Genomic DNA, 24,334 nt, shown 5'->3' with positions numbered 1-24,334 from the left:
GAGACATCAAGAGGCTATGTTAGTAAATTCTAGAGAAATTAGAGGTCAATCACACCTAAAGGTACCTTCTTGATGCAAGAAAGAAACTGGAATGATTTGTATTTTAATGAATAAAAACAGGTAGCCCATGAAAACATGAAATTCATTCTAATGGAGTAGAGGGTCTATGTTCTCTCCTGATGCTGAATGAAATGACTATATGAAAATAAAGGAAATTTATAGAGGTTTAGACAGCATGTCCTAGTTAGTTCTATATTAGAGAAAAGGACTGAGATACAGCTGGGGGTAGAGTTGAAGGAAGATAATACAGACCAAAATATAAATATAAACATAAATATATATATATGTATGACTGGGTCACCTTGCTATACAGCAGAAACTGGCACAACACTGTAAATCAACTATAATTTCACTCATATCTAGTATCTAAAATACAGCACAAATGAATCTCCACAGAAAAGAAAATCATGGACTTGGAGAATAGACTTGTGGTTGCCCAGGGGAGGGGGAGGGATTGGGAGCTTGTGATTAACAGATGCAAACTATTGCTTTTGGAATGGATTAACAATGAGATCCTGCTGTGTAGCACTGAGCACTATGTCTATATATTTACAATGCAGCACAATGGGATAAAAAATTTATGTATACATGTATGTGTGACTGGGTTCTCATGCTGTACAGTGGGGGAAAAAAAGTGTGTTTGGTGAAATAATAATACAAAATAAATTAAAAAATTTTTTTAAAAAGTGAAAACACAGCTTCTGTTAATATACTAAAGAACCCACAACAATTAAAGTGTACTCACCAGCTCCACTGATTATATCAGGTTTGGCCTTCATCATTTTGCGAAATTGTCTTCGGCAGTTTTCTATCCATTCAGTTTGTTTATCAGATGTTTTGAAGCGCAAAAAAAGTTTGCCAAGATCACTGTCTAATAAGAAAGAGGACTTATACTATTTCAACAAGACATGCTAAATTCAAAAAAAGTATTAATATTAATTATGTAGATAGTCATAAGTTTCAGAAGTATCTTATGGAGTTTCCGTTGTGGCACAGTGGTTAACGAATCCGACTGGGAACCATGAGGTTGCGGGTTCGGTCCCTGCCCTTGCTTAGTGGGTTAACAAACTGGCATTGCCGTGAGCTGTGGTGTAGGTTGCAGACGTGGCTTGGATCCCGGATCCCGCGTTGCTGTGGCTCTGGCGTAGGCTGGTGGCTACAGCTCCGATTAGCCCCCTAGCCTGGGAACCTCCATATGCCCCGGGAGCGGCCCAAGAAATAGCAGAAAGACAAAAAAAAAAAAAAGGATTTTATATGGGTTTTGAAAGAAGACAGATTTTTCTGTAATTATATCAAACTATTACATTTATTAAAAGCTCATAAAAACATTTATTAAAAGCTCATAAAGTGGACTGATTTATAACCATATCTCATTCTTATACGAGCATGATTCATTACTAAGTATTTGATTTAATACACAGTAAGGACTTTAAGATTTCACTATACAGACTAATATAAATACTATGCTCATTCTTCATGTACATTCAGGCATAATTTTTTAAAAGCACAAAGAAAGCATAAATGTACAAAATATCTGCTCATTTATTTCCTTTTCTTGGAAAAAACTACGCTGAAAATGAATTGTGCTAAGAAAGTATCTATGGCTAAAATATAATTTTCTTCTTTAGCAATTTCATGAATACATAGCAATTTTATCTTTTCATTCTATTTTCATGAGATTTTTTCTCATCTTCCATTTTAATTAAATTCCCATCAGATTTTGCATTAGAAAATATCTATAAATACACTGAGGATTTAGGCATCATTAAAAAAGGATATACAAGTATATAAACATATACACTATTTTCTCACACACCTAGGTAAAAAAATTCAAGGGAGAGAAAAAAAAGCAAAGATGTTCTCTCTTGTTTTCTAGAAGATCATGGGGGAGAACTGATAGTTGCATGAACTCATACTTTTACCACTTTCCTTCAAGGAGACTTTGGGGAACAAGGAACAAGAACCTTTTGAAAGTATAGCACCAAAGGCCTGACTGCTTCTGCCCAAAGATGTAGTCTGGAACACTACAAAACACAGCCACCTAAGCTCTACTTTGGATTGAAGAATAGATATCAGAAGTCAACTTAATATTAGAGAGAGTTTCAACCAACTCTTTAACTTTAAAATGAATAAAATTAAAACAAAAAAGTCCTTATTCTTTCAGATTTTAAAAAATTAAACTTTTTACCACAGAACTATTTTTCATCCAATCTTTTCAAAAATATATTCAGCTCATGAAACCTACATGTCATAAAGTGTGTGTGTGTGTGTTTATGCACATGTACCACATATAAGAGTAGAAATGAGTATTATCATGATATACATATTGGGAGTTCCCATTGTGGCTCAGTGGTAATGAACCTGACTACAGTCCATAAGGATGTAGGTTCGATCTCTGGCCTTGCTCAGTGGGTTAAGGATCTGGCGCTGCCCTGAGCTGTGGTATAGGCCAGAAGCTGCAGCTTCGATTTAGCCCCGAACCTGGGAACTTCCACACACTACAGGTGTGGCCCTAAAAAGCAAAAACAAACAAACAAACAAAAAACCACTAATAGTTTGTGTTTCTTAATCCCCTTTCCTATCTTGCCCCACTTCCCCCATAGATGTAAAATAAGATATAAAGATGTAATATACAACACAGAGAATGTAGCCATTATCTTTTGAAAACTTCATATGGGGTATAATCTATAAATGCATTTAATTACTATGTAGCATATCTGAAACTAACATATTACTGTAAATGTAAATTATACTTCAGTAAAAAGAAATCACTAGAAGCACATGATTGGAGAGACAAATGCAGGGTGTTTTTTTATCTTTGTTTCCTTCTGTGTCACTCTTTCTATCCACATGTAACCCTATGTTTTATAATCACCACCATCTCTTTCAAATAGAGAATGTTCATAAAGCTCTTTTGTAAATTACCTGCTATTTAAAAACTCTTGTCCCTCTTCCTTCCTGCACTAGGCCCTCTTCTCGAAGAGCCCTCAGGTCTCTTTCCTTTCACATTTGCTATTCAGTTTTGCTTTTTCATCATCACGTTCTGAGGGAAAGAGCACAGGCACTAAGACTAAACAAGTGTGACAGGCATCTGAATCTACCAATTAGTGGAAGGGCTGAAAGGCCCAATTTAGCACCTGGAGATTATTTAGTACCTTAAATTATTTGATTTAAGGCAATAAAGAATTGCTGGGCTGGAAACAGAATGCCTACCAAACTCCTAGAGAGACAATTTTGTATCCTCCTAATGTCTGATTATGGTTTTCAGCAACCATTAGTGGGTGTGAGCTTTTCAACATGCATACCCTCCCAAATGAAAATACTAAGGGATGTAATATGTTAAATGAAAACCTATATCTGTAATATTACCAAGTTTGAGGAGGAAGGGAATAACATATACATGCTACTATATATAAAATAGATAATTAACAAGAATCTACTGTATAACACAGGGAAATCTACTCATAGTCTGGAATAACCTATATGTGAAAAAAAAGAATGGATATATGTATATGCATAAATGATTCACTGTTGTACACTCGGAACATGACATTGCAAGTCAATCATATGCCAATAAAATTTTTTAAAAAGTAAGTCTTTAACCAAATTGTAGTTTATCTATGCTAGAATCTTATGCAGTAAAATTATATAAATAAATGGTACATGTAATTAACTAGATGAATCTGAAAACCACTATGCTGAAAGGAACCAGGCACAAATAAAATATCCTATGTGATTCTATTACTATTGAGTACTAGAATGAAAAATCTATAGCCACAGTTCTCAAATGGACAAGTTTTACAATCCATATTTCAATAATATCTACAGACATTCCTGCTTGTCCTGAGAGAAGCGGGGGTGCAGAAAGAGAATTCTATAGGCATCTAGCCAGGGATGACACTGAAAATCCTATAATGCAAAGAACAACAAACAATTACTTTACCCAAAATATTAATAGTGCTGAGGTTAAGAAATCCTAATCTAGTCATGGGGAAAAGAAAAAAAAAAAATCAGTGATTGGCCTGCAGCTGGAGGTGAGGAGAAGTTGACTGCAAGGGACAAAAGAGAACTTCTACGGGGTCATGAGAATTTTATTTTGATTGTGGTGGTGATTATGGGGGCATTAAGTATTTATCAAAATGCAAACTACTCTTAAAATGGGTACATTCTGTTGTGCATAAAAACTGATTATATACACACATGTGCATACAAATATGTATGGTATAACAAAGTTATTTAACTAAAAAGCTTCTAAACATACGAGTGTCACTAAAATATAAAAAGTTACAGTTCAGAACTTAGTATAAAGTCTATATCAGAATTCACTAAACTTTTTTTTGTCTTTTGAGGGCTGCACCCACAGCATATGGAGGTTCCCAGGCTAGGGGTCAAATCGGAGCCACAGCTGCTGGCCTATACCACAGCCATAGCAATGCAGGATTCGAGCTGCGTCTGCGACCTACACCACAGCTCAGGGCAATGCAGCATCCTTAACCCACTGAGTTAAGGCCAGGATCGAACCTCCGTCCTCATGAATACCAGTCAGGTTCATTAACCACTGAGTCACAAAGGGGACTCCCTGAATACACTCAACTTTAAATAAAAGTACATATATAAAATGATTCACTTGTAAGAATCCTAACCATTAAAGTGTTTTAGTGAGGAGATCAAGACGACTGAATAAAAGGATGTGGAACTAAGCTCCTCCCACCAACAAATCAAAAATCTACATGTTGAACAATTCTCACAGAATACCTACTGAATGCTGGCAGAAGTTCTCATATAAACAGAGTTGGAATAACATCACCTCCTAACTAGGTAGGATTATAAAAAAACGAATTGGGATGGGAGTATGCCCCTGGGAGGGAACTGTGAAAGAGGAAAGGTTCCCTCACCCTGGGAACCCCCTTCACCAGCTGAGACAGAAAAAGAGCTTCAGAGGCTCAGAATAGAGAGCAGCTGACAGATTGTGGCAGGACAGAGAGAGACCAACACACATGGTCCCTGCCACCTTATTGCAGGCCCCAGCCCACGTCTGCTGGTTTTCACAGGACTGGGCGTTGAAACTTGAGCTTCAGCGGACAAACCCAGGGGGAGGAATAGAGTTGGATGCCTAGAGACAGCCTGAAGGTGTTGGAGTGTGTCTGAGATGCAACCAAGGGTATGTGCAAGAAAGAGCCTGGGTCCATAAAAGGCTCATTTTTAATGCATGTCCCAAGGATAGGGAGGGGCCTTATTCTCCAATTGGTCACAGTGGGCTTGGTTCTGCCTCTATGAACTCTGGGCACAAAAGTACCAGCCAACTGCCCACATGTGGAGGCTGGGCTGAAATCTGTCCCAGCAGCTTTATGATCCCTGGATTTCTGACACTCGCTGCCAGTAGATTTATAAGCTCAGCACCCAGGAACATCCCAGCAGATTACTAGTGTTCCCAGGGCTGGGGAGGGTCTGTTGTTGGTGGCTTTGGGCTTTGCCAGCTTGCCCACATGGAGGTGAGGCTGCAGTGTGAGCTGAACCCAAAATTCCCATGGTGGGTCCAGGTGTGACTACTGCAGTCCTGGTTCTGGACTTCAGCAGATTTACACCAATGGATCCGTGTAAATGGCTTTGTAAGCACAGTGACAGAGGGACACATGGGCTGACTGCCTGCATTCCCATGGTTGAGGAAGGGCCGAAGGCACTGTCAGTAAGAATGTACTCTGAGTGAACATGAGTGACAAGTGACACCACACAATATACTTCCCCATGGATTGCTCCTCTGGAGGAAAACTCAGTGGCTTGTCTTCCAGTGGAAGTGCTCCAGTCCCACCCATTGCATATCACAGATAGGAAACAGATCTGGGGGCATCTATACCAATGACTGCCCCTGGCAGGGCTGTGACAACCAAAGAGCAAAGAGGAAGCCCCACTCAACATCCAATGCAAGCTTTCTCTGGTAACTACACCCATCACACCCACTTATCAAGGGGATAAGGACAGCATATACTGAGCAAATATGTAGCAGACATTCATACTAAAAACAGCCCTTGTACCAAAAATACTATACTCACAAAGATTACTCAGGAATATTCCAACATAAAAACAGTCATTAGAGACCACTGAAGATATAGATAACTGTTTCTCCTTAATTCTTAAAGTCAGAGAAATACAAACAAAATGAAGCAGAGGAACCACTCCTAATTAAAAGAGAAATCCCCTCAAAGGGCAAACAATGAAACAGGCCTCTCCAGTTTATCAGATCATTAGCTCCAAAAAGAGGTAATAAAAAATACTCAAGTTGGAGTTCTCTTGCAGTGCAATGAGTTAAGGATCCAGTGTTGTCACTGCAGTGGCTTAGGTCACTGTTGTGGCACGTGTTTGATCCCTGGCCCAGGAACTTTCACATACTGTGGATGTGGCCAAAAAATACTGAAGAAATTAAGAAAGGCTATTGATAGAAATGCAGATCACTGTAACAAGGAACTAGAAACCATAAAGAGGAGTCGATTAATATTAGATAACTCATTTGCCAAGACAAAAGCTGAGCTAAAGGCAGTAAAGAGCAAAATAAATAATGCAAAGGAAGATTAAGTGATACGGAAGACAGAATGGAAATCATCTAATCAGCACAGCAGACAGAAATACAAATTAAAAAAAATGAAAGCAATCTATTAGACCTATTGGAAAATACAAAGCAAACCAATCTATATATAATAGGGGTCCTAAAAGGAGAAGAAAGAGTAAAGGGGATCAAAAACAGATTTGAAGAAGAGCTCCTGTCATAGCACAGTGGGTGAAGAATCTGATTGCAGTGGCTCAGGTCACTGCAGAGGTTTGGTTTCAATCCCTGGCCCAGTGCAGTAGGTTAAAGGATCTGGCACTGCCACAGCTGTGGCATAGGTTACAGTTATGGCTCAGATTCAACCCCCGGCCCAGGAATTTCCATACACAATGTGGCCATAAATTAAAAAAAAAAATGTATTTGAAGAAATTATGGCTGAAAACTTCCCAAACTTAATGAAGGAAACAGATTTCTTATACAGGAAGCCAAAAGGAGCCTAAACAGACCTACACCAAAATATATTACAATCAAAATGGCAAACATTAAAGAGAGGATTCTAAAGGTATGATTCTAAAGGTATCAAGTGAAAATAAAAAAAAAGTTAATTGCAAGGGGGGGTTATATCTTTGTAGAAACACTATCAGGCTATCCGCTTATATCTTTGTAGAAACACTACCAGGCTATCCGCTTATATCTTTGTAGAAACACTACAGGTATGAAGGTGTGGAAAAATATATTCAAAGTCCTAAGACTGAAAAGCCTGCAACCTAGGATATTCAACCCAGCAAGATTATAATTTAGAATAGATGGAGAGAGAAAGAATTTCTCAGATTAGCAAAAATTAAAAGAATATAGCAATACCAAATATTCCTAAAAGAAATACTGAAATGTCTTCTTGGAGTTTCTGCCATGGCTCAGTGGAAACAAATCTGACTAGTATCCATGAGGATGCAGGTTTGATCTCTGGCCTCCCTCAGTGGGTTAATGATCCTGCATTGCTGTGAGCTGTGGTGTAGGTCACAGATGTGGCTCATATCTGGTGTTGCTGTGGCTGTGGTGGAGGCTGGTGCCTACAGCTCTGATTCGAACTCTAGCCTGAGAACCTCCATATGCTGCAGGTGAACCCTAAAGAGACCAAAAAAAAAAAAGTCTTCTCTACATAGGAAAGAAGCAAGAACCAATAGGAAAGACAATTAGAACTGGAAAGTAAATCAATTAAAAATCCAGTATACACATTATTTTTTAAAAAATAGAAATTTTTGTGAAAGTGATGATAACTACAATGAACAGCAAAAGGATAAACATGATGCATAAAAGCAGACATCAAAATCATAAAATGTGGAGGAAGGGAGTAAGAGAATATAGATAGTTTGCTTTTGTTGTTGTTGTTTTCTTTGCCGTATATATCATACTCATTAACACGTGTACCCAATATAGGAGCACCTACATATATAAAACAAAAACCAACAGACATAAAGGGAGAAACTGACAGGAATACAATAATAGGAGATTGTTACAACCCACTGACATCAAGGGATAGATCTTGCAGACAGAAATTCAATAAAGCAACAGAGATCCTAAATGAAACAATAGAATAGTTTGACTTAATTGATATTTTCAGGATGTTAAATCCCTCCCAGAAAAACAAAACAGAATACCTATTCTTTCCAAGTGCACATGTAACATCTCTAGAATTGACCACATACTGGGACACCAAACAAGCCTCAACAAATTTAGAAGGACAAAATTATTTCCACACATACAAAAGAAAATTGTTAAAATAGGATATTGTTCCAATGGCAAGATAACAGTATTTGTAGTTGAAAAGGCTAAATTTCAACATCTTTTCATGCAAACCATTTAAAATAAAATCACCATGTCTTGAGAGCCAGAATATGTTGGCATCTTCAGACTATTACTACAAAGTACATGAACTTTATTGCTCATTCACTGAACAATGAAAAATTCAGAACAGAACATGGTACCCTTGTTCTTCAGCTCCATCTCTAATTTAGAAACATTCTCTGTATTTGTTTCCTTATTGACTAAAATACATTGCAAAGATTAACTCTTCTATAAACAGTAGTCTGCAACTACAAATCTTCAAAATAAACAAAAATACCTATCATAAAGCTTTTTCCATCACCCAACATATTAATACATAGTATATATGAATAAACATTGCCAATGATTTGAATTTTCACTTGTGCTCTTACAAAGTATAAAATCTATACAAATAATATAGATTTAATATAGTGACTTAATCCTCACTAGCAACATCACATGGTCCTTCAAGCATCTGTTCAACACACAGAACCTAATGATTCAATATAGGTTTTATACTAAGTTCACTCAGAGGTGAGAATTTATAAACTCTGAAAAGCAAGTTCCAACCAGAATTCATTTCAATTTCATCTGACAATCTCCTTCCTTTTCTCATTTAATTTGTGTGAAAAACAAAAAAATACAACTTCATGTTGAGGCCAAAACAAAAAAACAAAAAAACCCACTATAGTGAGATTAATCTCTCATATACTACGAGATCTTAAATGAATTATTTCTCCATAAATAAATAATGCCATCAAAAATATCCAGTTAAAAATATCTGAACATGGAGTTCCCATTGTGGCGCAGTGGAAACAAATTCAACTGGCAACCATGAGGTTTCAGGTTCCATTCCTGGCCTTGCTCAGTAGGTTAAACATCTGGCTTAACAGCTCATTGCCATGAGCTGTGTTGTAGGTCGAAGATTTGACTTGGATCCCACATTGCTGTGCTGTGGTGTAGGCCGGCGGCTACAGCTCTGATTTGACCCCTAGCCTGGGAACCTTCATATGCTGTGGGTGGGTCCCTAAAAAGACAAAAAAGACAAAAAAAAAATTACCTGAACAATCCAACTGTAAAGAGTTTAATATTATTTCATGTATTTCACTAAAGGGAATAATTATCACTATGAAACTTACTCTTTTATATAGTATTTGAAAGAGAATGTTTTGCTAGGCAGAAAATCAATTTCCTATCCAATAAGGAGAAATGCAGTAGAGGAAACAGTAAAGTTAAGAGATTGAAGCTAAAAAATATTAAAGTAATCACAGAAAAAAGGCAATGCATTTTTTGGTTATTTTTTCAATTGTGAAAAATTGAGATGTTATGCTAACAATACATATCTTTTATGTGCTATATAAACATAAAGTATTACTTTGAAAATGATAAAATAACTGCAATGAAATTGATTACTTCATGAATGACATATGCAGAAGTCTAGCTCAAGGAGCTTTCTAACTGCAAAGCTATTCATTCTCTAAAAATGAGTTAGATCAGAGGTTATTCCAGGTGTGAATGAAAATTTCTAAACTTATTTCAGATTGGCCTAGAAGGAATTTCCAATGTTCTCTGACAAATATTTGAAAGATAGGGTTTGATGATGAGAAAAATAAAAGGAGAAGAAATCCAATATTAATTCACCCATTCATTCAATAAATATTTATTATTGACTACTGCTTTAGATGAAAATGCTCATGATATTTTTTTGCAGATGACATTCTAAGGTAGCAGCCTGTGAAGAAAATAAACACATAAGCTCAAAGTTCTGTTAGAGAAATAAACAGGGAGCCAAAGAGAGAAGCAAGACAAGAAGTCTATTGTATACAAGGTAGAGATCATTTCTATGAAGAAGTAACATTCAGACTAAGCTTACAAGGTTTAGATGTAATTGCCCATAGGAAAAGTAGGAATTACTCCAGGAAAACAGGGTATCAAGAGCAGAGGCCCAGATGTATAACAATGTATTTTAAGATGTGAAAGAAGTTTCTAAATTATACATCCGAGAGGGGCTTATATTAAAACTATTTAAACATTCAGAAAGTTCCCTTGTGGTGCAGTGGGTTTAGGATCCAGCATTGCTGCAGCTGTGGCACAGGTCGCAACTGTGGCAAGGGTTTGGATCCCTGGCCTGGGAACTTCTGTATGCCGCAGCTGAGGCACAAAAAAAAAAAAACAAAAACAAAACAAAAAACCCAACCCAATAATAAAAAGACAAATAATCCAATTAAAAATGGGCAGAGAATCTGCACAGTTATTTCTTCAAGGAAGATATACAAATGGCCAATAGCACTTATATGCTAAATCTAAAAAATAAAACTAGCAAATATAACAAAAAAGAAACAGACTCACAGAAAACAACCTAGTCTTTACCAGTGAGAAGATGGGGAGAGGGAAGCAGAGAGAGGGAAGATAAGAGCAGAGAATTAAGAGGTACAAACTACTATGCATAAACTAAGTTACAAGGATACACTGTACAGCACTGGGAATATAGCCAATATTTTATAATAACTATAAATGGAGTATAATATGTAAAAATTAAATCTATGTTGTATACCTAAAATTTTTTCAACATTTGTAAATCAACTATACCTCAATAAATAAAAAAGAACATCAGAAGATGCTCAACATTATTAGTCATTGGGGAAATGCAAATTAAACCACAATGAAATAGCACTTCATTTCCACTATCTTGGCTAGAATACAAAGAAAACTGGGATCACAACAATGATGACATAGAAAAAAAACACAACTCTCTTATGTTGCTAGTGGGAATGTAAAATGGTTGCTTAAAATGGCTTCTTTAGAAGACAGTGAGGCATTTCTCAAACTATTAAACAGAGTTAACACATAATCTGGCAATTCTACTCCTAGGTATACATATTAGAGAAATGAAAATACATGCATGTAGAAACCCGTACACAGATGTTTATAGCAACATTATTTGTAATAGCCAAAATATGGAAACAATCCAAGGGTCCATCAGCAAACAAATATATAAACAAATTGTGATATATTCATGTAATATTTGACCATGAAAGGGAATGAAGTATTTATATGTGCTACAACATGGACAAACCTGATGAACTTGAAAACATTATGCTAAGAGAAAGAAGCTAGTCATAAAATATCACACATCATATTATCCCATTCAGATGGAAGTCCAGACTAGAGAAATCTGAAGAGACAGAAAGATTAGTGGCTGCTTAGAGCTGGGTGAGCAAAGAAAGGAAGAAAGCACACCGGGTTCTTTTTCGAGATGATGAAAATGTTCTAAAGTTGTCTGTGGTGATAGCTGCACCTATCTGAATATACTAAAAAAAGTACTGAATTGTACAGTTCACATGGGTGACCTGCATTGCCTGTTAACTGTATCTCAATGAAGCTGTTCTAAAAAATTTTAGGGACTTCCCGTCATGGCTCAGCGGTAATAAACCCAACCATGAGGACTTGGGTTTGATCCTTGGCCTTGCTCACTGGGTTAAGCATCCGGCGTTGCCATGAGCTGTGATGTAGGTCGCAGATGTGGCTCAGATCTGGCGTGACTGTGGCTGTGGCATGGCTGATGGCTACAACTCTGATTCGACCCCTAGCTTGGGAACTTCCATATGCTGCAGGTGCAGCCCTAAAAAGACAAACAAACAAAAACTTTAAAGACCCATATGATTGATGCAGAATATACAGAATAATTACTGTAGAAAGAGAAAGGACAAGAGATGAAGTAGAGGGTAAGTGAGATGAAAAAATGGGAAAGTAACACATTTGTTTATATAGGTGTCTCATGTCAGCTGTCACTCTGCTTACTTCTTAGCACAAAGTAGGTCAACTTTCAGGAAGAGCCTCCAGTGGAATATATGGGTAAAGAGTGATTACTGAGCAGTTCTTATGAATGAACATTCAAAGGTTTATTTGCATCTGGAGTTACTAATATGTTTGAGTCTTCAATGAGAATTCATTTAAATTTCTAAGATTATCTATTAACCCCAAATTCCCAGTCCATATATATGTATGTGTGACTGGGTCACCTTGCTGTACAGTAGAAAATGGACAGAACACTGTAAACCAGCTATAATGGAAAAAAAAATCATTAAAAATAATAAATAAATTTCTAAGATCAAAGAAAGGCAATCACTGCTGAGTGGCCTAGCTGCACTTGGGACTGAATGTTATGCTTCTGTTTCTGCTACTGTTGGCCCTGTCAAGAATACTGGAAACATGCAGGCGATGACAAAAAGAAACATACTACCCACTTTGAAGATTCCAGAGCCAACAAAGTAAATCTATTTCTGAATGGGTTCTTGATAAAGACAGAAATTCTACTATAGTAAGGTATACAGGTTACAGATATAATTGAGACTGCTGATTTTATAATTCAGCCTGAATAAACATTATAAAGAGTAAATTGAATGAAGGATGCTAGAAAGTGAAGAGGAGCTTATTTCTAAGTTTATTAAGATATTTCTCTCTGATGCTTCTAATAACCTGAGTATGCTAGCTAATCCCAAGCCATTTTTATTTCTCAGTACAGAAGCACTGAATTTCCCTTCCTCCTTAGAGAAAGAAGTTCCCATCCAGAGTACACCAAAATGGAATGTAGAGCATACTACCTAATCAGGGATATAATAAATCCTGGCAAACCTAATTTTAGTTTAGGAAAACTAAAAAGAAGCAAAAGAGACTGCTATCTCATAATCTTCCTGTTTTATACAGGAAAGGAATTATGAGTTAATCTTTAGTAGTTCACTGACATTGCTAACCAGTACTTGGTTTTAACCACTGTACAACTCTTCTTTCTCCTACTCCTCTCCCCACTTTATCTTCTGCACAATAAGTTAGTACAGTAACACATTTCTCCCTATGTATCTCAACTCTCAGGTAGCAGATGATATTCTGAGTTATTTCTACCACATGCAAGAGAATTTTTTCATGTAATATGATTTACGTATATTCACAGGTATGTGACACATGTACATATATACATATGTATACTTATATACGTATGTGTACATATATACATACATACACACATTAATTATCTTTTAAAGGGCTTTTACATTTTAATATGGTGACCCTAAAAATGTATATAAAGAAAAATAACTGAACCAAATGATGTCTCAAGATTCTTATTTATAGATGAAGATAAATCATCTAATAGCTAGCATTGATGTCAAGGAACTAACAAGAGGCAATTTAACAGATGAGGAAATGCTAACTCTAGCAAGGAGGATAAATCGAGAAGCTGGGAGACAAAGTAGGTGCATGTCACCACAAGCACATAACTAAAGTGATTTTTTTTTTCTTTCCCACAACAAATGAAATGATATCCTAAAATTCTGCAGAGCAAATGACTAAAATAACACCTATCATATCAGGGAATCATTACCTCCAAATAAAAAAGCCAAAGTGGCAAATATATGAACTCTTGCCTTTAAAACAGCTATTTGTATCTTAAAGTATTAGTGCCTTACACACAGAATTTTTAAATGCATAATTAATGTTTAACTTATTGCACAATATTTAACCAGAAACATTACTTTCAGTTTAGCTTGCTATCTGCTAGAAACGAATTTGGCTGCATTTTTCTCATGGAGTTTACAAAGACATCATCATTGTACACTCTTAGGTACCATGGAAAGTCAGACATGCCTCTGATTTCCTCTCCCATTCTCTGCAATTCTACAGGATCAGTGATATATCTGCAATATCAAAATGATGTATTTGATTCAGAGTATATCTATGTAAAATCTCTTTCTGAAGTACCTCCTGGGCTATCCAATGACTGGCACCTAGATCATTCTCTCCTGCTAAAGAACCACAGTAATGTCAAGACGACTATTACTAGGAGGAGGCATTAGGTACTGTTGTTAAATTGAAAATAATGTCTTATTCAAACACCTGTACTTTAGAGATAAACAGAAAGGCAATTAGAAACTGTTGTCCAATATAGTGGGAAAAAATGAGATTAAATAAGAAGACTTGAAATTGTACTAAACTATAAAAGAACATGTTGTGAAAAGCAAGTCACAATGTGTTGGGCCTTGCAGGCTACAGGAAAGCCACTGAAAGTTTTCAATTAGAGAAGTAAAATGATCCAACCCACATTTCAATAGCATTACTCTGGCTGCTGTGTTGAGAACATACTGAACAGGTTAACAATAATACAGGTGAGAGATGAGGGTGGTACTGATGAGTGAAAAGCAGTATGAAGAGTTAAAAGCAATTGCTGACAGATTATTTTATTTCAGGTATGCAGAGTCAAAAGCATTTGCTGACAGATTAGATGTGGGGTCATTAAAATAAGAGGAATCAAAAAGAATGTTTTCAAGTTTATTGCCTAAAGAACTAGAAACACAAAGTTGCCATTTCTGAAATGAGGAAGAATACCAAAGGAATAGATTTTTAAAGTGTATCAGAAGTTCCTCAGACTTGTTAACTTTGATATGTTTATTAACCATCCTAGTGAAGGTGTCAAGTACACAGAGTAGAGACTACAGAGTCAGGGTAGAGATATGGGTTAAAGATATAAATCTGATAATCAGTGTATTAAACCGTGTTTCAGTCAAAAGACTAGATGAAATTCCCCAAATGAGTTAAGTACAACAAGGAAAAAAAATGACGACAACAACTGAAAACCAAGCCGAGGGGCAGTCCAAAGTTTGGAGTTGGGAGAAATGAAAGATCCAACAAAGGAGACAAGAATTTGCCAAAAATCCAGGAGAAAAAAAAAAATCCAATAATTTATTTTCTGAAATCCAGGTAAGAAAATGTTTCAAAAAAGAGAAGCATGTTTGATAACATGTTAAAAGATAATGCTAAGTATAGTCCCATGAGGACTGAGATCTGTCCAGTTGATTTAATCATGGTAGAATGGGAAGGGTGAAAGCCTGACTGGTTAGCTTTCATGGGGATTCGAAAAAGCACAAAAAGAGAATAACTAGAATATTAAGATTAGACAACTCCTTCAAGGAATTTTGAAGTAGGAGAAAAAAGGAATTGTACAGTGGGAAAAAGAGTTCAAAAGAATATATTTTAAATATGGAAGAATTAACAGCATACTTGTTGGCCTATGGCAAAGCTACAATGGTAATCCCTACCTACCCTCCAATGCCCACTCCCCACCTCAAAAGAAAACACCAATAAAAAAAAAAAAAGGAGAACTGTTAGAAGCAGTAACTTTTCTAAGAAAGAATATGTAATGTAGTGTACAAAGGGAAAAGCTGGCCTTTTTAAGTAACATTTGCAGTTTTATTCATAGTAATCCAAAACCTGAATTGGCAGGGATTTGTATCAGAAGCACATGGAAGCTCTTTTCTGTCTCTATTTCCTAAGTAAAAAAATAAATAAATAAAAGAAATAAAGTTATTATCTGACAGGAAAGATGGAGGTGAGGAAGGTTTGATAAAAGAGATTTGAAAATAGTCATCAAGGAGACTTAAATGGACCTGGGAACACACTGTTGGATTTCCTGGCAGCATTATGGGCTCACTAGAGGTTAATAACCATTCTGTAGTTCTCTTCTGGGCTAGGCAGAGATGCTATTATTACTCTCTTTTCTAAATCACTTATAAGAGTAGAACAGAGAATAAAATTATACTCCTCTGAGCACCAATTCCTAGGAATTGATTTTTTTTTTTTTTTTTTTACTCAGGGAACAATCCATTTAATCTTATTTTTTGAATTGTAAGCCTTGGTCAGTTTAAAATAAGGACTATTTTTTATCAAACTACTTTGAAGCAACAAATTAATATGGTAGTCACACAAAAAAACTGATAATGAATTTGTTGTTCAAAAAAGAAGAAATACTTGTTTCCATGTGAAATCTTAGCAAAGATAACAATACCATGTATCACAAGGGCTGAAGGGTTGAGGCATGGAGAATGGACTGTGTCTTATAAATCATCTTATTTCCGGTGCTTAATAAAGGACTTGATCATCAGCACTCAAGAAACAAGTTCAATTAAGGAATGAGTGGATATATAAATGATGAAACCTAAAAATAGAATGACCAAATAGACTGATTAGAAAGACTGAAAGTAGGATGGGAAAACATAAGATTAAAAGATTGGGTTCACTGAAAGGTGTCAGTGCATGTATCCAAAATGATATTCTTTCAAGAGTCTCTTCTTGAAAAATACTTTATATCATATCACTCCTACATCTCTGGAAGCAATGGAGATCTGATGTTGTCCTATTCTAGACAAGATGTCCTATTCTAGACAAGACGGCAGAACAGAAGGACACAAACTCGCCTCCTCTCATGAAAACACAAAATCATAAGTAACTGTTGAACAACCATCAACAAAACGGACTGGATTTTTGATAGCCTATACCCAAAGACAAGGAAGCCACAATGAGACAATAGGAGAGCCACTTCCATGATACAAGCAATTCTATACCTTCCAGATGGGTGACCTATGAACTGGAAAAAAACCATTATCACAGACGTTCTACCACAGGAGTAAGAGTTCAGAACCCCACATCAGGTTCCCCGGCCTGGGTGTCTGGCATTGGCAGGAGGAGTCCCTGGAGCATTTGGCACTGAAGGTCAATAGGGCTTGAGTGCAGGAGCTACACAGAACTAAGAGAAATAGAGACTCTACTTTTGGAGGGTGCACACAGGGTTTCATGTGCAATGGGTCCCAGGCAAAGCATGGACTCTATAAGAATCTGGCTCAACCTACCTGGGGTAGTGGCCAGTTTCCTGTGAAAGCAGGAGTCAGCTGCAGCTCACTGTGGGAGCAGGACACTGGAGGTGGAGAACTCGGAAAAATCATCAGCATGAATTCCCCTGGAGGCTGCCATTTTGAAAAAGCTGGCCCCAGCTAACAACAACCTGCAGGCATGAGTGTTCAGAAGCCCCAAGCCAAACAACAAACAGGATGGGAACTCAGCCTCACCAATCAACAAACAAGCTACCTAAGGTCCTTCAAGGCACACAGCCACCTCTAATCGCACCCAGAGACATAGCCCTGTCCATCAGAAGGATAAGACTCAGCTCCATCCACCAGCGGGGAGGAACCAGTCCCTCCTATCAGGAAGCCTGCCACAAGCCCCTGTGTCAACTTCAGCCACAAGGAGGCATACACAGAAGCAAGAGGCTAAAACCCTGCAGCCTACAAAAAGGAGACCACACAGAAAGGCAAAATGAAATGGCAGAGAAATACGTGCCAGACATAGCAATAAGACAAAACCCCAAAAGAACAGCTAAGTCAAGTAGAGATAAGAAACCTACATGAAAAAAAGACTTTAGAGGAATAATTGTATGATTCAAGACCTCGGGGGAGGGGGGGGGGGAACTGGAAGAAAAAATTGAGAAATTAAAAGAAGTGTCTTAAGAAATAGATGATTTACAGAATAAACAACAAAATAACTGAAATGAAAAATTCACTAGAAAGAATCTGAAAACAATGGACTAGGTCACACAAGAGAAAAACATAAAAGGAATATTTTAGTAGTACATTAAAAAGACAAATATTAAAAACTATAAACACACTCATGTTCTCTTTCACTAACCTCTAGGTAGACAAAAAAAGAATTTTTGTTTCTATGCAATTGTGAGATATATAGAGTATATCTTAAACATTAGATAGATAGAAAAGTATAAAAACCCATCAATTGACAGCCTCTATTGATTGTTTTAAGGCAAATGAATAAAGGCATATAAAGCCTCACTTAGGAGAAAAAATCCTTATCTTAAAAATCACTCTGTAGTACCTAAGCTATGTGAAATTAATATTATATGCACCATTTTCTTTTTATTTATTTATTTTGCTTTTTAGGGCCACACCCATGGCATATTGAGGTTCCCAGGCTAGGGATCAAATCGGAGCTATAGCTGCCGGCCTACACTACAGCCACAGCAACACAGGATCCAAGCCACGTCTGTGACCCACACCACAGCTCACGGCAACGCCAGATCCTTAACCCACTGAGCAAGGCCAGGGATCGAACTCAAAACCTCATGGTTCCTAGTCGGATTCATTTCCACTGTAGCTACAGTGGGAACTCTGCACCATTTCTTTCTAATGCAAGTTTGAGAGTATTATAAAAGAAATACTATTAAGATTTAACTACTCAAATATCTTAGTATTTCATCTTAGAATTCTCAAGTCTTAAAAAGTGCTTGAATTTTCATTGCTCTTATGATAAAGTCTAAATACTTGAATTTTAGGTACCCTTGCCTTATGGCTAAATTTGGCTTACCTGTCTAAGTTTTACTTCTGTTCACTCTTACCCTCATATGCCATATCTCATATATCCCTGAATTACTCATGGTTCCAAATACAGTTTGTTCCTTTTAGCCTCACTGCTGTTTCTCCTGTCAAAAATGCTCTTCTAATACACAGAAAACACCTACTTCATGTGCCACTTTAATTTTCTTTGGAAAAGCTTCCTGCTTACATGCTACCCTAATAAGCTACACATTTGTCCAGTTAGCTTCTACCACACTGTACTACCATAGCATTATCTAATTACTTGAATGTGTTCCCTACAAGGTCATGGATACCCGAATTTTTATTTTAATATATTTATATGAGAGATATACTTCAAGTCTTCAGCACACAGGACCTAAGTATGGCACACAAATACTAAAAAAATATGAATATGGAGTTCCAATTGTGGCACAGTAGGTTAAGGATCTGTCATTGTCTCTGCAGTGGTTTGGATGACTCCTGAGGCACAGATTTGATCCCCATCACAGCACAGTGGGTTAAGGATCTGGTATTGCCATAGGTGTGGTTCAGATTTGACCCCCTGCCCAGGAACTTCCATATGCCACAGGTGTGACCAAAAAAAAAAAAAAAATTATCTGTTGAATAAAGTTCTATGTATCTAGAATCGATTCATCAAAAAAAATCATTAATTCCCTTTTTTAAGACAAAAAAGTTCTCAAAAGATTTGGCATGATACAAATATCAATTTAGTAAGGAAGATAAATAAAACCTACAAAGAAATAGTCATAAAAGTATCCACATATACAAGCTGAATGAAAAACAGTATTAATCTCCCTTCAAATTATCTTTTTATCAAATTACAACAATAAAAGCACTAAAACATGGCACTTGATGTAAGTATTTTACCTTGTTTTAGATCAGCATTTCTTGTAACACAGTCTGACATATAGCATTTTGGTAAAGGATATGATGAAAACATTGGCCAAGGATATGGATCATCACCCTAAAAAAGAAGCAAGGCAGACGACTTCATGAAGTACTTTAATATTAAATTTTAAGACTTTCTGATATATCATTTAAATTGACTTTTGTTTCATAAATTCCAGAGTTGTAGCATAACAAAAGCTATCTGATATTATAATTTGATACTCTAATGGATAGTAACTAAAATACACAAACAGCATTAAAAAAGTTCTGAAGCAAAACAAGATAACTTGTTCTAGCAACTGATTGCTCAAAAAACTATTTCTTTTGTGCTGTCTATTGTTTCCATCTCATCATTCTTGGAGTGAAGAGTCAAAACAAATGTAGTTAATAACAACAATTTAAAAAACCCTTCAAGAGAAAACCAAACTTTATGAATGCTGATGGGAGAATGGTAATCAATACTGTCAATGAGATAAATAGTAATTTAATAAAAATTAGGCATCATGAAGGAGGACATTAAAAGTGAAAAAATTCACAACTCTACAGCAAAAAAAAACTAACAACCCAACTGAAAAATGGGCAAAAGACCTGAATAGACATTTTCTCCAAAAAAGATACACAAATGGCCAACAAGCACATGAAAAAATGCTCAACATCCCTAATTATTTGAGAAATGCAAATCAAAACTACTACGAGGTACTACCTCACACCTCTCAGAAGGTCTATCATTAACAAGTTAATAACAAATGCTAAAGAGGGTGTGAAGAAAAGAGTACCCTTCTACACTGTTGGTGGGAATGTGAGTTGGTACGACCACTATGTAGAACATTCTGGAGGTACCTCAGAAAACTAAATATAGAACTACCATATGACCCAGCAATCCCACTCCTGGGCATATATCCAGACAAAACTTTCCTTCAAAAAGATACATGCACTCACGTGTTCATTGCAGCACTATTCACAATAGCCAAGACATGGAAACAACCTAAATGTCCATGGACAGATGAATGGATTAAGATGATGTGGTATGTGAAGTTCCTATCCTGGCTCAGCAGAAACAAATCTGACTAGTATCCATGAGGATGCAGGTTGGATCCCTGGCCTTGCTCAGTGGGTTAAGGATCCAGCATTGCTGTGAGCTGTGGTATAGGTCACAGACGAGGCTTGGATTCTGCATTGCTGTGGCATAAGCTGACAGCTACAGCTCTGATTTGACCCCTAGCCTGGCCTGGGAACCTCCATATGCCACGGGTGCAGGCCTAAAAAAAAAATAAAAAGGAAAAAAAAAAAAAAGATGTGTTATATATACACAATGGAATACTACTCAACCATAAAAAGAACAAATTAATGACATTTGCAGGAACGTGGATGGAAATGGAGACTCTCATACTGAGTGAAGTAAGTCAGAAAGAGAAAGACAAACACCATATTATATCACTTCTATCTGGAATCTAATATACGGCATAAATGAACCTTTCCACAGAAAAGAAACTCATGCAGTTGGAGAAGAGACTTGTGGTTGTCCATGGGGAGGGGGAGGGAGTGGAATGGACTGGGAATCTGGGGTTGATAGATGTAAACTATTGCATTTGGAGTGGATAATCAATGAAATCTTGCTGTACACCACACGGAACTATACCTAGTCACTTGTGATGGAACATGATGGAGGATAATGCGAGAAAAAGAATGTATACATGTATGTATGACTGGGTCACTTTGCTGTACGGTAGAAATTGACAGAACACTGTAAACCAACTATAATGGAATAAAAATCATTGAAAAAAATAAAGTGAAAAAAATTCGAAGACACAAGGAAAATGACAAGTTTTTAGCAAAACAATATCCTACTCTGCAACACAAACTACTCTCATCTCACCTTTCCATGAAGAATACAATTTTCATTTGACAAGTGTTTACTTGCATTCCGAAGTTTTTCTGGTAACAGAAGTTCAATTCTTTGATGTAGATATTTGCAAGTTGTTTATTGTCACCTGAGTCTGCTAACCTTGCTTCAAAATCTGTCAGAAAATATTCCCCCAATCCTCTTCCTCCACTTACCTTCTCTAGTATCCTTGGAGGCAACAATCGTTCCACTGGCCCACCAATAAGATTTATTCTAACAAGAACATGATTTCTCTCTACCGATAAGCTATCAATTATAAAATCTCTGAAAAATAAATATATCAACTTGTTATTGCCTTAACTGAATATGACTTAATTTTTTAAGATCATGTCAACGGAATGTAGAGAAAATTTATATAGAAAAGTCTGAAATACAAATTCACTTTTTATCTTATACCTCTTTTAGCTAGAGAACAAAGAATTAGAGATACAATACTGAAATCAAGGAGACTAAGAGTATTTCCTTGACAAATATTACATGTTAAAAAGAAATGGGATTATGACTGGATCACTTTGCTGTACACCAGAAACTAGAACACTGTAAATCAACCATACTTTAAAATAAAAAGAAATGGGATTAGGACATGTGTTATTTCCACAGTGATTATCATATTTCTAGTCAAGGTTCCCTTCAATTCTAGACCGAGTGTCTTTTTTTTTTTTTTTTTTTAAAGGCTGTGCCTGTGGCATATGGAAGTTCCCAGGCTAAGGGTCATATTGGAAGTGCAGCTGCAGGCAATGCAAGATCCAAGCCACACCTGCTACCTACATTGTAGCCTGTGGCAATGCCAGATCCTTAACCCACTGAGTGAGGCCAGGGGTCAAACCCACATCCTCACAGACACTGGGTGGTTAACCTGCTGAGCCACAACCAGGACTCCTAGATCCAGATGTCTTAATTCAAATGCTAAACATTGAAGCTTCTATACCTCCTGCAGCTGTTAATGCTATCCTTTTGTACCAAGCCTAGAGTGTCCAATAATGTGGTCTGGTCTTCTACATTTTTCCAAGGCCTGGCTAGCCTGGAGATGCACTTATTTTTTCATATTACAGATGCAAAAACAATGCCAGATACTGAATGCATATTCAATAAATATCAACCAAATCAAGACAATGGCATGTATGAAATACTAATAGAAAAAAGCTTTTAGGACATACAATAACCTCATTTTGCAATAAATGGAATTTATGACTATGCCTCTACAAAAGACACAAAAATTACATGTTTTGTTTAATGGGTTATCTTCCACATGTAGCTTGAATTTTAAGGTAATACAACTTCATGAAACCATTGATAAAGTTAGGACTCAACCAAACACAAACAAAACAAAAAATTAAACAAAAGCTTGGCAGTACTCAGCAAGCCATCTCCAAGAGCATTGTTCACAATCATTCTGTGACATTTATGCTTCAATTGCTTTTTACTTTTATTTATATCTATTGAATTCACATAGTGGTGAAACATGAAATAAACTGTACAGAGAATTATGGTCTTAACAGAACATCTGTAAAGAAAGCTGTTATTATGTCTGTTTTTTGTTTGTTTTTACCTGTGGCTCTCAGAGGTGTCCAAGGTATTTTCTTCTTGAGCATTTAGTAACATTTCAGATACTTGATACTGAGCCTCTAACAGGAGAAGGGTGTCTAGATTACAGCACACCACACTTAATAACCTATATGATAAGGAACAAAAAAGCAGATTTTATAAAATACATCCTAAAAGTTTAGAAACTTTCTTGGTGTCTCAAATACCTATACATGGAAATACGTATTTTGTAAGAAAAATCAGGCAGTTATTTCAGATACATTCTTAGTCATTTTGAATAATAATTGACTTCAAAAGCTTTTCTTACTTAAGTATTATTTAAAGACCACGGGCAATTTCTAACCTGGTTTAAAAAATTATCTAAATCTAGAATAGCAAATTTTCTTCTCAACTGTTGCTTAAAATTAGTTAGGGAACTATAGCATGTCCACAAAAACTACAAATTGTCATCACTTTTTACTTAAATACAGAAGTAATGACTGAACCGTTATGCTATCATCAAGGATATGTTTATTAGGTAGTCAATGGCTAACTTTATAATTGTCAGATAAAGCTGAGAATACCCAAACACACTGACCTACCTTAACATTACTAAAAGCAGAGACCACGTGACTCTAACGTGATTCAAGAGGACACACGCTGTATACCATGTACAAAATATCCCTACCAAGAAAACTGAATTTGAAACTAACCAATCCTAGGGATGTCAGTTTAGTTTACAAGAAATATAAGGCTCAGAGAAATATGAAAAAAGACCATAAGAGGGAAAGAGTCAACCAAATACAGAATTTGAAGAATTTTACACATTATATATTTCTCCAGGAAAAAAAAAAAAGCATAAAAAGGGGGGACAAAGGAAGTTATAAGGGAAAACAAATATGAAGATTTTGTTTTGATCATGATTCAAGCAAAAAATGAAAATACACTCTGAGTCACACAGGAAACTATGGAATACTGGATGAAACAGGAAAATAGTACTAATTTTGTTACATGTAACAATGGCATAGTGGTAAACTTTTTTTTAATAGGTCCTTCGCTTTTAAAGATGCACACTGAATTGTTTACAGGTGAAATGACATTGCATCTTGAATTCGCTTTACAGCACTTAAGAAAAAAATTTTATTGGGAAAGGGAGAGATGAAACAAGACTGGAAAATATGGATAATTGACAATGATGTACAATGGGTACATGGAAGGTTCATTACACTAACTGCATTTCTATGTTTAAAAGTTCTACAATAAATTATATAAAAAGATATTGTGAAGAGGGAATTGGTATCTAGGAGGTTATTTAAGGTTTCTCTGAAAGGTGGTATTTGAGGAAACAGGAAATCCAAGAAGAACCAATCTTCTAATTACCTA

General features: G+C 36.3%; 1 protein-coding gene across 1 annotated transcript in view; it reads right to left on the bottom strand.

Moving 5' to 3' along the window:
• The window catches only part of TBC1D32 (TBC1 domain family member 32), a 213,479-nt gene that overhangs the window by 69,920 nt on the left and 119,225 nt on the right, over nt 1-24,334 (bottom strand). The window contains exons 24-27 of the mRNA XM_047759558.1: nt 22,977-23,099; nt 21,583-21,691; nt 19,504-19,600; nt 806-931 (exon numbers count right to left, since the gene is read on the bottom strand). Of these exons, the coding sequence (XP_047615514.1) occupies nt 806-931; nt 19,504-19,600; nt 21,583-21,691; nt 22,977-23,099 (455 nt within the window). The remainder of the gene's footprint in view (nt 1-805; nt 932-19,503; nt 19,601-21,582; nt 21,692-22,976; nt 23,100-24,334) is intronic.

Source organism: Phacochoerus africanus, chromosome 2 (assembly GCF_016906955.1).
Source record: "Phacochoerus africanus isolate WHEZ1 chromosome 2, ROS_Pafr_v1, whole genome shotgun sequence".
Lineage (NCBI taxonomy): Eukaryota > Metazoa > Chordata > Mammalia > Artiodactyla > Suidae > Phacochoerus > Phacochoerus africanus.
The sequence above is the reverse complement of the archived record's forward strand: the minus strand, read 5'-3'. Positions and strand labels throughout refer to the sequence as shown.